This window comes from Hemiscyllium ocellatum, chromosome 13 (assembly GCF_020745735.1).
Source record: "Hemiscyllium ocellatum isolate sHemOce1 chromosome 13, sHemOce1.pat.X.cur, whole genome shotgun sequence".
NCBI classification, from domain to species: Eukaryota; Metazoa; Chordata; class Chondrichthyes; order Orectolobiformes; family Hemiscylliidae; genus Hemiscyllium; species Hemiscyllium ocellatum.
The window spans coordinates 38,736,612-38,752,088 of NC_083413.1; the positions used below are offsets into that span (position 1 = coordinate 38,736,612).

The following is a 15,477-nucleotide window of genomic DNA, read 5'->3' on the forward strand; positions in this document are numbered from 1 at the left end:
GTCTCTGCAGAGTTGTTGGATAGATGGCTCTTCAATATTCTGAAGTCTAATACCAGACTTTGACTTTCTTTTTCCACACTTGAGTATTTTTCCTGGCAAGAATTCAACTTTTGAGAAAAGATGCTGTTTGGCTTTTGACCTCTCCCTCTCTTTCCTGCTTTAATAAAGCTGCACAAACTCAGATATTGCTGGCATCAATAACCAGCTTAAATGGCCTAGCATAATGTGGTGCTACTAAAATCTGCACAGTGGTCAGTCCTGGTTGCAAGTGGTGAAAGGTACTCTGACCCCACCTCTGTCGAGATAAATTTCTTGACTTTGTTAAGTGAGCCACTAAAGTGTTGAAATTTGAACAATGTTCAATAGAATCCAGTCATAACCACATATACTAAAATCTCTGGTATTGTCTTAGGCACTGGAAATCCAACATCGCCCTTACTTTTGCTTCATTCAGAGATATTTGCTTTTGTGCCACAGTATAGCCCAAATATGCTTTGGCAAAATCACTTTTTCACATGTTTATGATTAAACAGGCTCTTTGTAGCCAACGAGATTGTTAAATTGTTGTAAATATTCTTCCCAGGTTTGGCTGAACACAACTGAATCATAATTGTACAACACATTGCATAATCCTTCACTGCTTTTGTTGATTTATCTTTGAAAGTACGCTGGTGTATTTTGCATTGCCAGCAGCATAGCTTTGCATTGATGAAGTCCAACCGAGATCATGAAAGCTGATATTTGTTTGTCTGTATTGATCAATGGATCTTGCCAATATTCTTTTAATGAATCAACCTTTGTCACAAATATTTATTTTCTACTATCAATGTAGTCTTTCAGTCATGGAAATAGATGTAAATCCTCATTTGTTATCATTTGACATTTTGATAATTATACATAATGATTGTGATCCATCTGGTTTCAGTAACATTCCAATAAGTGAGCTTCAGCTACTGTGATTTTAATAATATAATTTTCCATAATGGACTTGATCTTCTTCCTCACATGTGCTAGCTTCTCTGGCTAAAGTACGTAAAGATGCTGCTTTATGGGTGATACAACTTCTTTAGTAATATCATGTATAACCCAAGACTTTTTTTACTGGCATATGTATACTAATTGATTAGAACCAGTAATAGCTTTCCTAAATCACTGTGATTGTTTACTGGTGGATAGCATTCTGTAACATGATATTCCATCTAACATTTTAATTATATGCATATTTTCAATCTGATTAGATGAGGGTGGACTTTAAAATATTTAATTTCTGGTTCATTCTTAAATGGTTATGATATTATTATTTATTTCCATATTCACTTCAACTTTGTAAATTCACTTCTAACTTGACCTATCACAGTACCATTGTAACATTTGAACATGAACCTACACTAATTTCTCTTCTGTCTTAAGTATTCACTACATAATTCACATCATTGAGTTTCCTTTTGATTTGGTAAGGTCAAGTGGGTGGCACGGTGGCTCAGTAGTTAGCACTGCTGCCTCACAGTGCCAGGAACCCTGGTTCGATTCCAGCCTTGGATGACTGTCTGTGTGCAGTTTACACATTCTCCCTGTGTCTGCATAAGTTTCCTCTGGTGTTCTGGTCTCCTCCCATAGTCCAAAGATGTGCAGGTTAGGTGGATTGACCATACCAAATTACCCATAGTGTCCAGGGATGTGCAGGATAGTTGGGTTAGCCATGGTAAGTGCAGGGTTACAAAGATAGGGTAGGGGGGTAGGTCTGAGTGGGAGGATGTAATTACCAATTTTGGGGGAGATATTAAATTTTTGCATTAATATTTACAAAGGATAGTGAAAGTGAGGACATATATAGTTTTAATGGGAGATGTTGAATATTTGAGAGAATGAATCGTTAAAAAGGAATAGTTGTGAACTGGAGGAACTTAGTTCATGAGTCGCTCGCTTCTGATTGTTGCATCCTTGGCTGTTGAAAAGTAAAAGAAAGAGGAGAACAGATGCACTAGCTATTGTTTTCAGTTCTTTTTACTGGACTGGAACAAATGTGCCTGCAGCAATATTCACTGATGTGGTGTGGACGGGCACCTCTCAATAGAAGCAAAGCAGGAACGTTTTGCTGAACCAGTATAAAACTCTGATTCAGTGACAACTAGAATATTTCATCCATTTCTAGTCCCCACATTGTAGGAAAGATCCTTGAAAGCATGCAAAGGAGATTTACAAGAATGCTTCCAGTTGAAGAACAAAAGAGAAGTGCAGCACAGGAACAGGCTGTTCGGTCCTCCAAGCCTGTGTTGATCATCACGTCCTAAATAAACTAAAAAACAAACCTGTTCCTATTCGGTCTGTATCCCTCTATTTCCTCCCTATTCTTGCAACCATCCAGGTGACTCTTAAATGTTGCCAACGTGCCTGCTTCCACCACCTCTTCTGGTAGTGGGTTCCAGGCTCCTACCACTCTCTGTGTGAAAGATTTCCCTCACACAACTCCCTTAAACTGTCCCCCCGACCTTGAACCTCTGCCCCCTTGTAATTGAAACTTCAACCTTGGGAAAAAACCTCTGATAATCCACCCTATCTATGCCTTTCATACTTTTGGAGACCTCTATCAGGTCTCTTTTCAGCTGCTGTCATTCCAGTGAGGACAATTCTAGTCTTTTTAACCTTTCCTCATAATCAATGTCTTTGCAACCAGGCAATATCCCGATGAACCTTCTTTGCACTCTCTCCAAAGCTTCCATAGCTTTCTAGTAGTCGGCGACCAAAACTGCACACACTACTCTAAGCATGGTCTAACAAGAGTTTTTATAGAGCTGCAACATGGTTTGCTAATCCTTGTACTCCATGCCCCGGCCAATGAAGGCAAGCATGCCATCTGCCTTCGTGATCAACTTGGCCACCGATATTGCAGCTTATAGTGAACTGTGGGCCTGCACACCCAGATCTATCTGTATGTTAATGTTTCGCAGGGCTCTTCCACTTACAGTATAATTAACACCTAAGTTTGATCCTCCCCAATGCAGCACATCGCATTTGTTTGGATTGAACTCCATATGCTATTGCTGAAAAATGTGTTGCTGGAAAAGCGCAGCAGGTCAGGCAGCATCCAACGAGCAGGAGAATCGATGTTTCGGGCATAAGCCCTTCTTCAGGAATGAGGAGGGTGTGCCAAGCAGGCTAAGATAAAAGGTAGGGAGGAGGGACTTGGGGGAGGGGCGTTGGGAATGCAATAGGTAGAAGGAGGTTAAAGTTAGGGTGATAGGCCGGAGAGGGGGTGGGGGCGGAGGGGTCAGGAAGAAGATTGCAGGTCAAGAAGGCGGTGCTGAGTCCAAGGGTTGGGACTGAGATAAGGTGGGGGGAGGGGAAATGAGGAAGCTGAAGAAATCTGCATTCATGCCTTGTGGTTGGAGGGTTCCTAGGCGGAAGATGAGGCGCTCTTCCTCCAGGCGTCATGTTGCCACGGTCTGGCGATGGAGGAGGCCAAGGACTTGCATGTCCTTGGCGGAGTGGGAGGGGGAGTTGAAGTGTTCAGCCGCAGGGCGGTTGGATTGCTTGATGCGAGTGTCCCAGAGGTGTTCTCTGAAACGGCCGATGTATGGATGTACCCGATGTAGCCTTCTCTACATTGGGGAGACAGGTCGCCTACTTGCGGAATGTTTCAGAGAATACCTCTGGGACACCCGCACCAACCAACCCAACTGCCCTGTGGCTGAACACTTTAACTCCCCCTCCCACTCCGCCAAGGACATGTAGGTCCTTGGCCCCCTCCATCGCCAGACCGTGGCAACACGACACCTGGAGGAAGAGCGCCTCATCTTCCGCCTAGGAACCCTCCAACCACAAGGGATGAATGCAGATTTCTCCAGCTTCCTCATTTCCCCTCCCCCCACCTTATCTCAGTCCCAACCCTTGGACTCAGCACCGCCTTCTTGACCTGCAATCTTCTTCCCGACCTCTCTGGCCCCACCTCATCTCCGGCCTATCACCCTAACTTTAACCTCCTTCCACCTATCGCATTCCCAACGCCTCTCCCCCAAGTCCCTCCTCCCTACCTTTTATCTTAGCCTGCTTGGCACACCCTCGTCATTCCTGAAGAAGGACTTATGTCCGAAACATCGATTCTCCTGCTCCTTGGATGCTGCCTGACCTGCTGCGCTTTTCCAGCAACACATTTTTCAGCTCTGATCTCCAGCATCTGCAGTCCTCACTTCCTCCATATGCTATTAATGTGCCCAAGTCGCCTATATATCTCTATATCCTGTTGTATCCTTTCACAATCATCAGCAGCACTATCAGGAACTCCATCAATCTTCATGTCATCTGCAAGCTTACTAATCAGACCAACCACCTTTTCCTCCAGATAATTTATATATATTACAAACAACAGAGGACCTAAGATCGATCCCTGTGGAACACCACAAGTTACCAGTCTCCATCCTGTAAAACGACCTCTGTTTTCTATGGTGAAGTCAGTTTTGTATCTATCTAGCCAACCCACCCTGAATCCCATGTGATTTTAGTTTTTGTGTCAATCTGCCATGTGGGACCTTTTTTTAAGATTAGATTCCCTACAGTGTGGAGACAGGCCTTTCGGCCCCACAAGCCAACACTGACTCTGGGAAAAGGTAACCCACCGAGACCCTCTGACTAATGCACCTAACACTATGGGCAATTTGGCATGGCCAATTCACCTGACCTGCATTTCTTTGGATTATGGGAGGAACACACACACTGACACGGAGAGAATGTGCAAACTCCACACAGACAGTCGCCTGAGGCTGGAATCGAACCTGGGTCCCTGACACTGTGAGGCAGCAGTACTAACCATTGAGCCACCGTGCCACCCCACTTTATCAAATGCCTTACTAAAGTACATGTAAACTACATCCACAGCCCTTCCCTCATCAATTGTCTTTATCACCTCTTCAAAGGTTCAATCAGGCTGGTAAAACATGACCTTTTCTGTTCAAAATCATGCTACCTATCACTCACTAATTCATTTTCTTCCAAATGTGCACATGTCTTGTCCCTTGGTATCTTCTCCAAGAGCTTCCCCACCACAGCCATCAGGCTGACTGGCCAATAATTTCCTGGATTATCCCTGCTTTCTTTCTCAAATTGATGGATTTCAGCTCCAAAGATAAGTTGAAGAAAGTGTGGCTATTTTCCTTGGAGGAAAGGAGATTGAGGGAAATCTGATATGGATGTAAGAGATTATGCAGTTTTAAGTAAGGTTGACAAAGAAAAGCTATTGTCTCTATCTGATAACACAACAATTCAGGGGTGCTGATTAACGAATTCAGGCAAGTGATGCAGGAGGGAATGTGAGGAAGAGCTTTTTTCTAAAATCATAGATATGCCTCTTAATTAAATCTGCTTGGTATAATTTTAAAAGATTAATCATATAATTGACTGTCTGTACTGCTGACTGTCCAAAAGGCTAAAGTTTAAGTAGCTATGTGTTCTATTTGTCATATAAATGAAGTAATATTTGAAAGAGTGCTGTGTCGTCTTGATTGAAGTATGAAAAAATTATCTTTGGGTAGTTATCTTTTTGTTTTGCTAAAACTGATTTAATCTTCAACCCTCCCACCCCTTTTATGTTTTATTGACCATCCAAAACTCCAATGTCACATATATCGAGGTACAATAGATGAAATATATCTTTACAAGTGTTAATTTCTAGCAAGGATCAGTGCTTGTGCTTTGAAGAGTTGTATCCTTTGTTCGAACAGCAAGGTCCAGAAACTTCCTTTGAAACTCAAGAAACGATGAGATTAAAGTTGTGATTGACAAAACAGAGTTTCCGTGTCAATATTTTTGAAGAATGTACAGACTATGCATTCTTAAACATCTAACAGTTTTCTAGAAACATTGTCTATTTTTGGTTAGTTATGAAATACTACAAGATGAAATAAATTTGCCATTTATTTTATAGGAAAGAGTGCATATTCACAATTGATCCAGCCACTGCGAGAGATTTGGATGATGCACTGTCTTGTCGCGAACTTCCAGATGGTATGTTTTTTTAAACACTTTTTTTCTGCAATGCATGAATGAAATTTATTGTTCATTTATTGTTATTCTATAACATTCGAAAAGAAATATAAAACACTTAAGAATGGTCAAACCACATGACTTCTAAATCGATTTGCAGTGTAGTGTTTTTGTTAGTATGACTGAGGAAACAATGTGGCCTAGGTTTTGTAGTCAAGAGTGAAGTGATATTACTTGCCACTAAATGTGAAGAAAGCTCTACACAATGATCCAACAATTTCCTGACAGCAGTTCAAACCTGTCATCACGTCAAGGGTATGGTTTGGCATGCAGCTCCCAGTGATATCAACAAGCAGCTAATCACACCAAAGTATCCATGCACAGCAAAACAAGGGTGTTAAAAATCACTTATTCTTTACTGTTAATGTTGAATTTTAGCTAGTAACATAAATGGTTATGATTGAATTAAAAGACAAACTGAAATAAAACAGCTTTTTCAAAACATTTATAAATAAAAATATATGTACTTTTTAAACTTCATTATGGAGAAGCTTTCTATTCCGGACTTATTAAATTGCTTGATTACTTCTGGAGAGACCTCAAGATCAGGCGCTGATAGCACTTTCTGAAACCCTGCATTATCTTGCACATGTATGGACTCCAGCAGTTGCTGTCAGGTTCAGTGTGGTAATGACAGTGAATATTGATGGTTTTGCCATCATTGCTTTCTAAAATCCAAGCGTACAGCTTGCAAGTGAAAAAACTCCAAATGTGTCATTCATCCTACTGAAAATAAAATTATTATTTGCCTGTCATCTCCAGAACATTCTATTTTATAGTAAGTAACTGTATGCATATAATGATTTTGAACATCTATAAATAATTTTGAATGCGTATTACAAGTATGAAAGATCATTCATATGTTACATACATTTTCATCTTTCATAAAAGTAATTGTTGGCTTGAAAGAATCCTCATTGGAGGATGCTTAAATTGTCAAAAAGGTAAGAAGGATATAGTGCAACTGCTGTTAATCTGAAAACAAAAACACACAATGCAAAAAATGCACAGCAGGCTAGACACATCTGTAAAAAGACCACACTACTTTATGACTGTTTAGGTGTGTACAGATCAAAGGCGTCTTAACCGACCTTTCCTTGACTGCACTATTATTTCCTGGTATGTATATTATAAATTAATATAGTTCAGTGATTTATAACTAATAAAGACATGGGAAAAATTTGTTTTTGGGGGAGAAAGGAAGCGTTCCATTTCCATGGCATGAGGCTGAGTGGTACTGCTGCTGAAATTGTGAAGCAATGCAATGGTTAAGCTTGTTCACCTTCTGTGACATTGCCAACAATGAGTCAGAGGATAAAGTCCATCACTAATGTGTAGTTTATGTCTCTGCGGAGTTACTGACGTTATTGTCTTTTGCACTGTAACTCATTTTGAGTATTATGGTAACAGTCATATATGATTCTCTGTCCTATGACATCTTTATCTCATAATCATGAATTCATTACTAAATATTAAAATTAAATGAAATAAGTAATTTGGTTAAAGTGGGAATTGAAAATTCAATATTATTTATTTAATTTTGTTTTAAATACAATTCTTTAATCATTTTAAATATAAAAATTATTTGAATGTAATGAAGTTATTTAAATATGACAAGTAATCTGATAAAATAGAGGAATGATAAAATAACCATCTTTTAAATGACTTGGATGTGCGCAGAATTTAATTTTAAATAGTTTTATGTACTTATGTAAATTGATATTTTAAAGTGAATTACTTCATTTAGAGAAGTTATGGGGCGAGAAATTGATGCCTTAGGTTCAAAGTATCAAAATGTAATATCAAACAGAACAAAAAATAATTTGGAAAGATTAAATGAGTTTAAAGGAGCAACATCTAAGACTTTTGGATTTCTGTCCTCAGATATTTTAAGCAGGCTGGGTCTGGAGAAAGATATTTGCCTATGAATCCACTCACTGCTCCCTTCCTCTTATTTCCACTTAAACTGCTGTCCTCTGACTTTTTCCAGGCTTCCATGTTTGGTATATTGCAAACAGCTCTCTTTCCTTTGGTACCCCTCAAATACTTTTGTCATTCAAAACTTCATCATTACATCTCTCCTCAAAGCAAAACGTGTTGTCCTTGCAGCCTAACATACCATCTCCAACTTCCCTTTCCTCTCCAGAAGCTGCTCCAAAAAAGCTTGTAAACATTCCACATACTCATCTTCTTGAAATCCGCTACCAACTTGATTATCTAGGTCGACCTGCATTTTGAAGTCCCCTATGAGTATTGTAATACTGCCTTTCTTGCATGCCTATTCTATCATACAGCAAAAGCAAACTTGATAGGAAGCTGGGAATAACTAGGAGAAAGTGAAGACTGCAAATGCTGGAGATTGGAGTTGAGAGTGTGGTCCTGAAAAGCACAGCAGGTCAGGCAGCATCCGGGGAGCAGGAGAGTCGACGTTTCGGGCATAAGCCCTTCATCAGGAAGGAGTTCTATCTCCTGATTACTTTCTTCCCTGCATCCTGATTATTGCTAGGCAGTCTACACATAACTCCCATAAGTGTCTTTTTCCTATGCAGTTACTCATCTCTATCCATATAGATTCTTCACCTTCACCTCTAATTCACTTCTTCCTATTAACTTAATTTCACTTCTTACAAATAAGGCATCACCACTCTTCCTTCCTATCTGCCTGTCCTTTCAATAGGATGCATATCCTTGCATCTTTCCTCCTTGCCTTCCTTTGAGAACTAAGGGTACAATTCATCTGGCCCTGGTTCCCTTACCCATATGTAAGGCGATTGGTCTCTATTATGAAGGTGTAAGGGGCACTGTACCTTTAAGAGAGTGAAAAGCTAGCAGAACTACCTGACAGCACCAAGTGTTCTGAAGAAGAAATAATGTAACCTTTTGCTCCAGCAGCTTGGGTAGCTGGTTGCCTGGAAAGAAAAACAAATTCAAATTAGGCCAAGGAATTTAAATTATACCCCTAAAAAATACCAACCTCCAATCAAGTTTGAATTTAGTACATTGACAATATTAAAAGCCAATGACACAATCGAATGCTTTGGGAGTCCAATGCTTTGGGGGTATAAGACCGTGAAAAATTGAACAGCTAGCAAAAGACTAACAGATATAGGCTGCTAGTCAAAACCTGAAGCTTGCACTGAGAAAAACATCAAGGTAGTCCTAGAGAGCAGCTCTATAGAGGAAGATATAATGAGAAGATTCAACTGTTGGCTGTTTTTTAAACTTTGAATTTTTCAGTAAATCTTAATCAGGGGTTTTATCGGACTAGTATTTTAGAAGGGAAAGTAAAATATAGGTTAGAGGAAGGAGTTGAAATTGTTGTTAGTTAAATATTATTTGTTATACTTTAAGAAATAAAGTTGTTAATTTTTACTTGAAATAGTTCTTGACCTCTCGAATTTTCACAGATTATTGCATGGGATAAATCTTTTCTGTGTTGCTGGTTTAAATTAAGCAGGAGATTTTACCCAGTGTCATAACAGTTTGGGGCTTGTCCGGGATTTGAACGGTGTCTTTGGGCGGGGGGGGCACTTTTGTCCATGATTTGAACAGTTTGGGTATTGGGTTTGTGATTTGAACAGATTTAGACAGATTTGAATAAATTTGGGGTACAAAAAAGCCCAGTAGATTTAAACACTAGCAGGTTAGTGTCCTAGATCTTTAAATAAAATGTAGGTGAGACAATTTGTTTAATTTCGGTGACTTAGAACATAGAACATAGAAAAATACAGTGCAGTACAGGCCCTTCAACCCTCGATGTTGCGCCGATCCAAGCCCACCTAACCTACACTAGTCCACTATCCTCCATATGCCTATCCAATGCCCGTTTAAATGCCCATAAAGAGGGAGAGTCCACCACTGCTACTGGCAGGGCATTCCATGAACTCACGACTCGCTGAGTAAAGAACGTCGGTCCGATATCTACCACCCTTTAATTTAAAGCTATGCCCCTTCATAATATCTGACTCCATACGTAGAAAATGGTTCTCATGGTCAACCCTATCTAAACCCCTAATCATCTTGTACACCTCTATCAAGTCACCCTTAAACCTTCTTTTCTCCAATGAAAACTGCCCCAAGTGCCTCAGCCTTTCCTCATACGATCTTCCTACCATACCAGGCAACATCCTGGTAAACCTCCTCTGCACCCGTTCCAGTGCCTCCACATCCTTCCTATAGTATGACGACCAAAACTGCACACAATACTCCAGATGCGGCCGCACCAGAGTCTTATACAACTGCAACATGATCTCAGGACTCCGGAACTCAATTCCTCTACCAATAAAAGCCAGTACGCCATATGCCTTATTCACAGCACTATTTACCTGGGTGGCAACTTTCAGAGATCTGTGTACATGGACACCAAGATCCCTCTGCTCATCCACACTATCAAGTATCCGACCATTAGCCCAGTACTCCATCTTCTTGTTACTCTTACCAAAGTGAATCACTTCACACTTAGCGACATTGAACTCCATTTGTGGTTGATTAAATTAAAAGTGAGAGAAATGGCTCTTAAAATTGCTAAAGGAGTTCTGGAATTTGAAGATGATTCTCGAATTTTCTACGTGAGTTTAGAAGGAAAGAAAAAGGCCATACTTTTTGAATTAGCAAATAAGTTAGATTTGGGTTTAACCAAAGACGAACGTAAAGATGAAATTGTACGGGGATTACCTCAAATACTTAGGTGTGTCAGAGAAACAGACAAGTGCAGAAGAGATAGAAAAACTTGAATTACAATTGAGGAAAATGGAGATAGAAGATCAACAAAGAGAGGGAGAGAGAGAAGGTTCTTAGCTGAGCAAAGAGAGAGCGAGGAGAAAGTGAGAGAGAAAAAGAGAGAGAGGAGAAAGTGAGACAAAAAGAGAATATTTGAACGTGTTAATTGGGATTTAGCAAAGTTAACAGGATGGGGATTAAACGAGAAGGGTGTGATATACAGAGGAACCTCGATTATCCAAATATTAATTATCTGAAGAGGATCTCAAGATCCCGATAGAATCATTATATCAAAGAGGTATTTCAACATTAATCACGTCTTTTGTGTACAATGATTAAAAATGAACTCAAACTTACTGAAATGCTGCTGAGAACTGTCTGGACATCAATAGGAGCCCAGGCACCATCTTCAAATGACTGACCGCCTAACCTCTCTGTCGCTCTCTTTCTCTCTCCCTCTCTCTTCCCACACTTTCCCTGGAGTTCTACATAAGGATGTACCCTAAACCCCACTTCTGCAGATAATCTCTCCAAAATTGTCCTATACAGGGCAAAGGTGAACCTGTCAAAAAATTGCAGTTAGAAGTGTGTGTGTGTGTGTGTGTGTGAGTGTTTGTGCGCGTGCTATTTTGAGACTCAACCCACAAAGGCAGCAGCAGTCTTACAGTCCAGCTGTCCCTGGAGGGAGGTGGAGTGGGGGGGCCCACGCATAGTGTGTGCTGCTGCCTAGTCTCCTGAACAGGGAGCGGACTTAGCAAGTGCACACTGTGTGAATCCCATTGAACTCAAGGGTGCAGGGAGTGAGACTTTAGCAATGCAGCAGGTCCCTTACACACAAGTGTGTGTCTTTGCTCAGAAACAAACCCTAAGTCAGAGCGAGGGAGCAAGGCAGGCAGAGTGAGGAAAAAGGAAACTGCAGAAAACTCTGAGCCCCAGAGGAGAGGCATTGAATCAATTAACCGAATAATCAATTATCCAAAGGAAAGAGTTCCCGCCCATCTCGTTTGGATAATCAAGGTTCCTCTGTATACAAATATGTCAAAACTCTGCCACATTTTGATGAAAAAGATGTTGAAGCCTTTTTTTTATCTCATTTGAAAAATTGGCTAGGCAGATGGAGTGGTCCAATGATTTATGGGTAATGCTAGTTCAGACTAAATTGGTAGGCAGAGCTAGTGAGGTATTTGTCACGCTGTCAGATGAGGGGTCAAGAGATTGTTAAGAGGTTAAGCAGGTTATTTTAAGTGCTTATGAATTGGCACCAGAAGCATACAGACAACAGTTCAGAAACACAAAGAAGGAACCAGATCAGACTTATGTTGATTCAAAAGAATTAAACAGTCATTTTGATCAATGGGTACATGGTCTTTAAAATAGGCAAAACCTTTGAGGCCTACGAGAGGTTGTTTTGCTGGAGGAGTTTAAAAACTCACTTCCAGAAATGGTAAGAATTCACGTGGCGGAACAGAAAGTCAGGAAGTGCGAAGGGCAGCAGAATTTGCAGATGAATACATGTTGGTGCACAAGACAACCTTCTAGCCAGAATTTTGCCCTGTGAGGGATACAAGTTGAGAGAAATGGAAATCCCACACTACAAAACCAAGGGTAGAATTTAGCACAGGATAAAAAAGAAGCCCAAGAGGGTGAACAGGAGGTGAAAGGCCTCAGGTGTTTTCACTGTAATGGACTGGGACATAGAAAATTACAGTGTCGGTAGTTTCAGAAGGGCACTGGGATAAACTATTTTCACTGCCAGAAGGTGGGACAAGTATAGTCACAGTGCTGGTCATTAAAGAAAGGGACTGTGGGAAAAGATGTGGTAAAAGGAGCTAAGCCAGTGGCATTAAGGTAGTAAAGTCAGTTAAGGTAGTAAAGGAGACTCCAAGAAGAGCTGAGGAGCTGCAGGAGAATGCACAGCCTAGGCAAGGACTGGGTATGGAGTTAGTATCTGATCTCGACGAGGAATTTGCCTCTGCGGGTAAAGTTAACTCAGAAAGAATAGGAGGAGAAGGACAAAACGTTATAATTTTTATAAGTACAGGATCTAACCAGTCGCTGATAATAAGGGATGAGCAATTATGCACTCTTTCTGATCTGTTACCAGAGACTGTGGTAATTTGTGGGATAGATGGACAGAAATTTAGTATTCCCCTATGGAAGATTAGGTTGGAGTGCGAACTCAAGACTGGGGAAGTTACAGTGGGAGTGATTGACAGAGTGTCAATTCCATGAATTCAGTTTGTTTTCGGGAATGATTTGGCAGGATCCTAGGTGGGAGTGACACACCTTGTTGTGGAGATGTCCAGGGATGACTAATAAACTGAGGAGGTAAAACAGAAATATCCTGGTATTTTCCCAGACTGTGTGGTAACCAGATCCCACTATCATAAGTCACTGCACAAAGCGAAAAGTAAAGAGAAAATTGAAGGAGTTGAGGTGCAGTTAGTGGATACCCTGTTTGACGTAATGGTGCAGGAGAAACCTAAACAGACAGAGGATCAGACAGAAATGTTTACTCCTGAAAGGCTAAGAGATTTGCAACAAGACAATAAAAGATATATATGTGGATGCGTGCTCTGAAAAGGAGACAGAGAATATTCCAGAGGTTTATTATCTGAAAGATAGAATCTTGAGGGGGAAAGGAGGCCATGGCAGATTAATGCCGAGGAGAAATGGGCCGAAGTGCACCAGATTGTGTTGCCAGTAGCATACAGAATGCAGTTGAAACATTTGTTACTGCAGTATAAGGACATATGTAAGAATCAAATGGGGAAGACTAATGCTATTGTACATGAAGTACATGGGAACACTGCTCCGATAAAACAACATTCCTATTGGCTTAATCCTTTCAAAGCCAGACAGATCCAGATGGAGGTGGAAGCCATGCTCGACGAGAACATAATTGAACCAAGCCAGAGTGAGTGGAGTTTGCACATCGTCTTAGTTCTCAAACCGGACAGGACTCAACGATTCGTAGACTGCCTAGCGGTGACCAATTCCTCTTCTATCTGGGAAACAGTAAGGATCAAATGCTGGAAGCCAGAGTCAATAGATGTGAAGATGGAAAAGTATAGTGGGTTTGACAGCATCCGAGGAACAGGAAAGTGAATGTTTTGAGCCAAAATGTTGACTTTACAGCTTCTTGGATGCTCTCTGACTTGTTGTGCTTTTGCAGCTTCACTCCTTCTTTTTCTGTATGCTTCAAAGCTGTGATGTGACCACATCCCTCAACATGTCATCCATGTAGTTTTCTGCTTTGTGGATGCACAGCAGTGACTCAAACTCTAAACCAGGAGCTTAAGCTTGTTAAACCTGTGATACTTCCTGTAGATATATTCTTCTGAAATACATGATGCATCCATGAGTTCATACATCCCATGGGAATGGCAGTTCATTTGGCCAAACTAACTTACAATCTTGTAAATTTGGAACATGGTGGAAGAAGCCAAGGACCAAGGGCTTTAATATAGAGTGAATACAATGAGACTTTTTCCCAGAGCAGAATGACAATCACAATGGGGCATAATTTTAAAGGTGATTGGAAGAAGGTTCAGGAGAAATGTCAGAGGTTGGTTCTTTACACTGAGAGTGGTGGGTGCATGGAGAGCACTGCAAACAATGATGGTAAAGTCAGATACATTAGAGACATTTAAGGTCTGACTCTTGGATAGGCCAATGCATGATAGTAAATTGAAGGTATGTAAGTTTGTTTGATCTTAGAGTAGGAAACAAAGTCAGCACAACATCAACAGCCGAAGTGGCTATACTGTACTGTCCTATGTTCTATTAGATTAGACTTACAGTGTGGAAACAGGCCCTTCGGCCCAACAAGTCCACACCGACCCGCCGAAGCGAAACCCACCCATACCCCTACATTACCCCTTACCTAACACTACGGGCAATTTAGCATGGCCAATTCACCTGACCCGCACATCTTTGGACTGTGGGAGGAAACCGGAGCACCCGGAGGAAACCCACGCAGACACGGGGAGAACGTGCAAACTCCACACAGTCAGTCGCCTGAGTCGGGAAATGAACCCGGGTCTTCAGGCGCTGTGAGGCAGCAGTGCTAACCACTGTGCCACCGTGCCGCCCACGTACATCTTCAAGTACTTACAAAGTAATGATCTAAAAATTTGATAGGTTCAAGCTTTCATATGTTCCAACAGATGGCTTGAGTGATGGGTGAATCCTAAGAAACTGGTATTATGCTTGTGGGTTGGACATTATCTCAAAATATATGAGATAATGAAGGGACCTACAGGCAAGTTAGCCTTACCATGATAGTAGCTGAATTATTAAAGAGCATCCAAAGGATGTATAAATTTTATATATATAATATATATATATATATATATACACACACACACACACACTTACATAAATATGTAACTCTGATAGTGTGCAACTGTGCTTTAGAAAGAAATCATGGAGACATTAGCAGAAGTTCTAACTGAAATAATTTTTTTAATGAGTAAATTATGTCCCGTGGCTGGGGTTATTAGCCAGTTTGACTAGAGCTTTGTATTTTGAAGTAATATTGGTGATTGAGACCATTATGATATAATTCAGAAAACTTTGCCATTTTAGTGACAAAAATAATTTCAGCTCAAGAATATATGCTTAATGTTGGCTCATCTACTTTGTGTTGCAATATCAAATAATTGTGGTACCTTTGAATTAAACTGCGCACCTGTTGCTCTGCATTCTTCAATCAATTTT

At 40.6% G+C, this 15,477-nt stretch overlaps 1 protein-coding gene across 4 annotated transcripts in view; it reads left to right on the forward strand.

Annotated features, from left to right (window-relative positions):
* Nucleotides 1-15,477, forward strand: part of dis3l2 (DIS3 like 3'-5' exoribonuclease 2) — a 289,701-nt gene that overhangs the window by 109,902 nt on the left and 164,322 nt on the right. For all 4 annotated transcript variants that reach the window (XM_060834771.1, XM_060834767.1, XM_060834770.1 and 1 more), the window contains one exon: nucleotides 5,918-5,997. In XM_060834771.1, coding sequence (XP_060690754.1) covers nucleotides 5,918-5,997 — 80 coding nt within the window. The remainder of the gene's footprint in view (nucleotides 1-5,917; nucleotides 5,998-15,477) is intronic.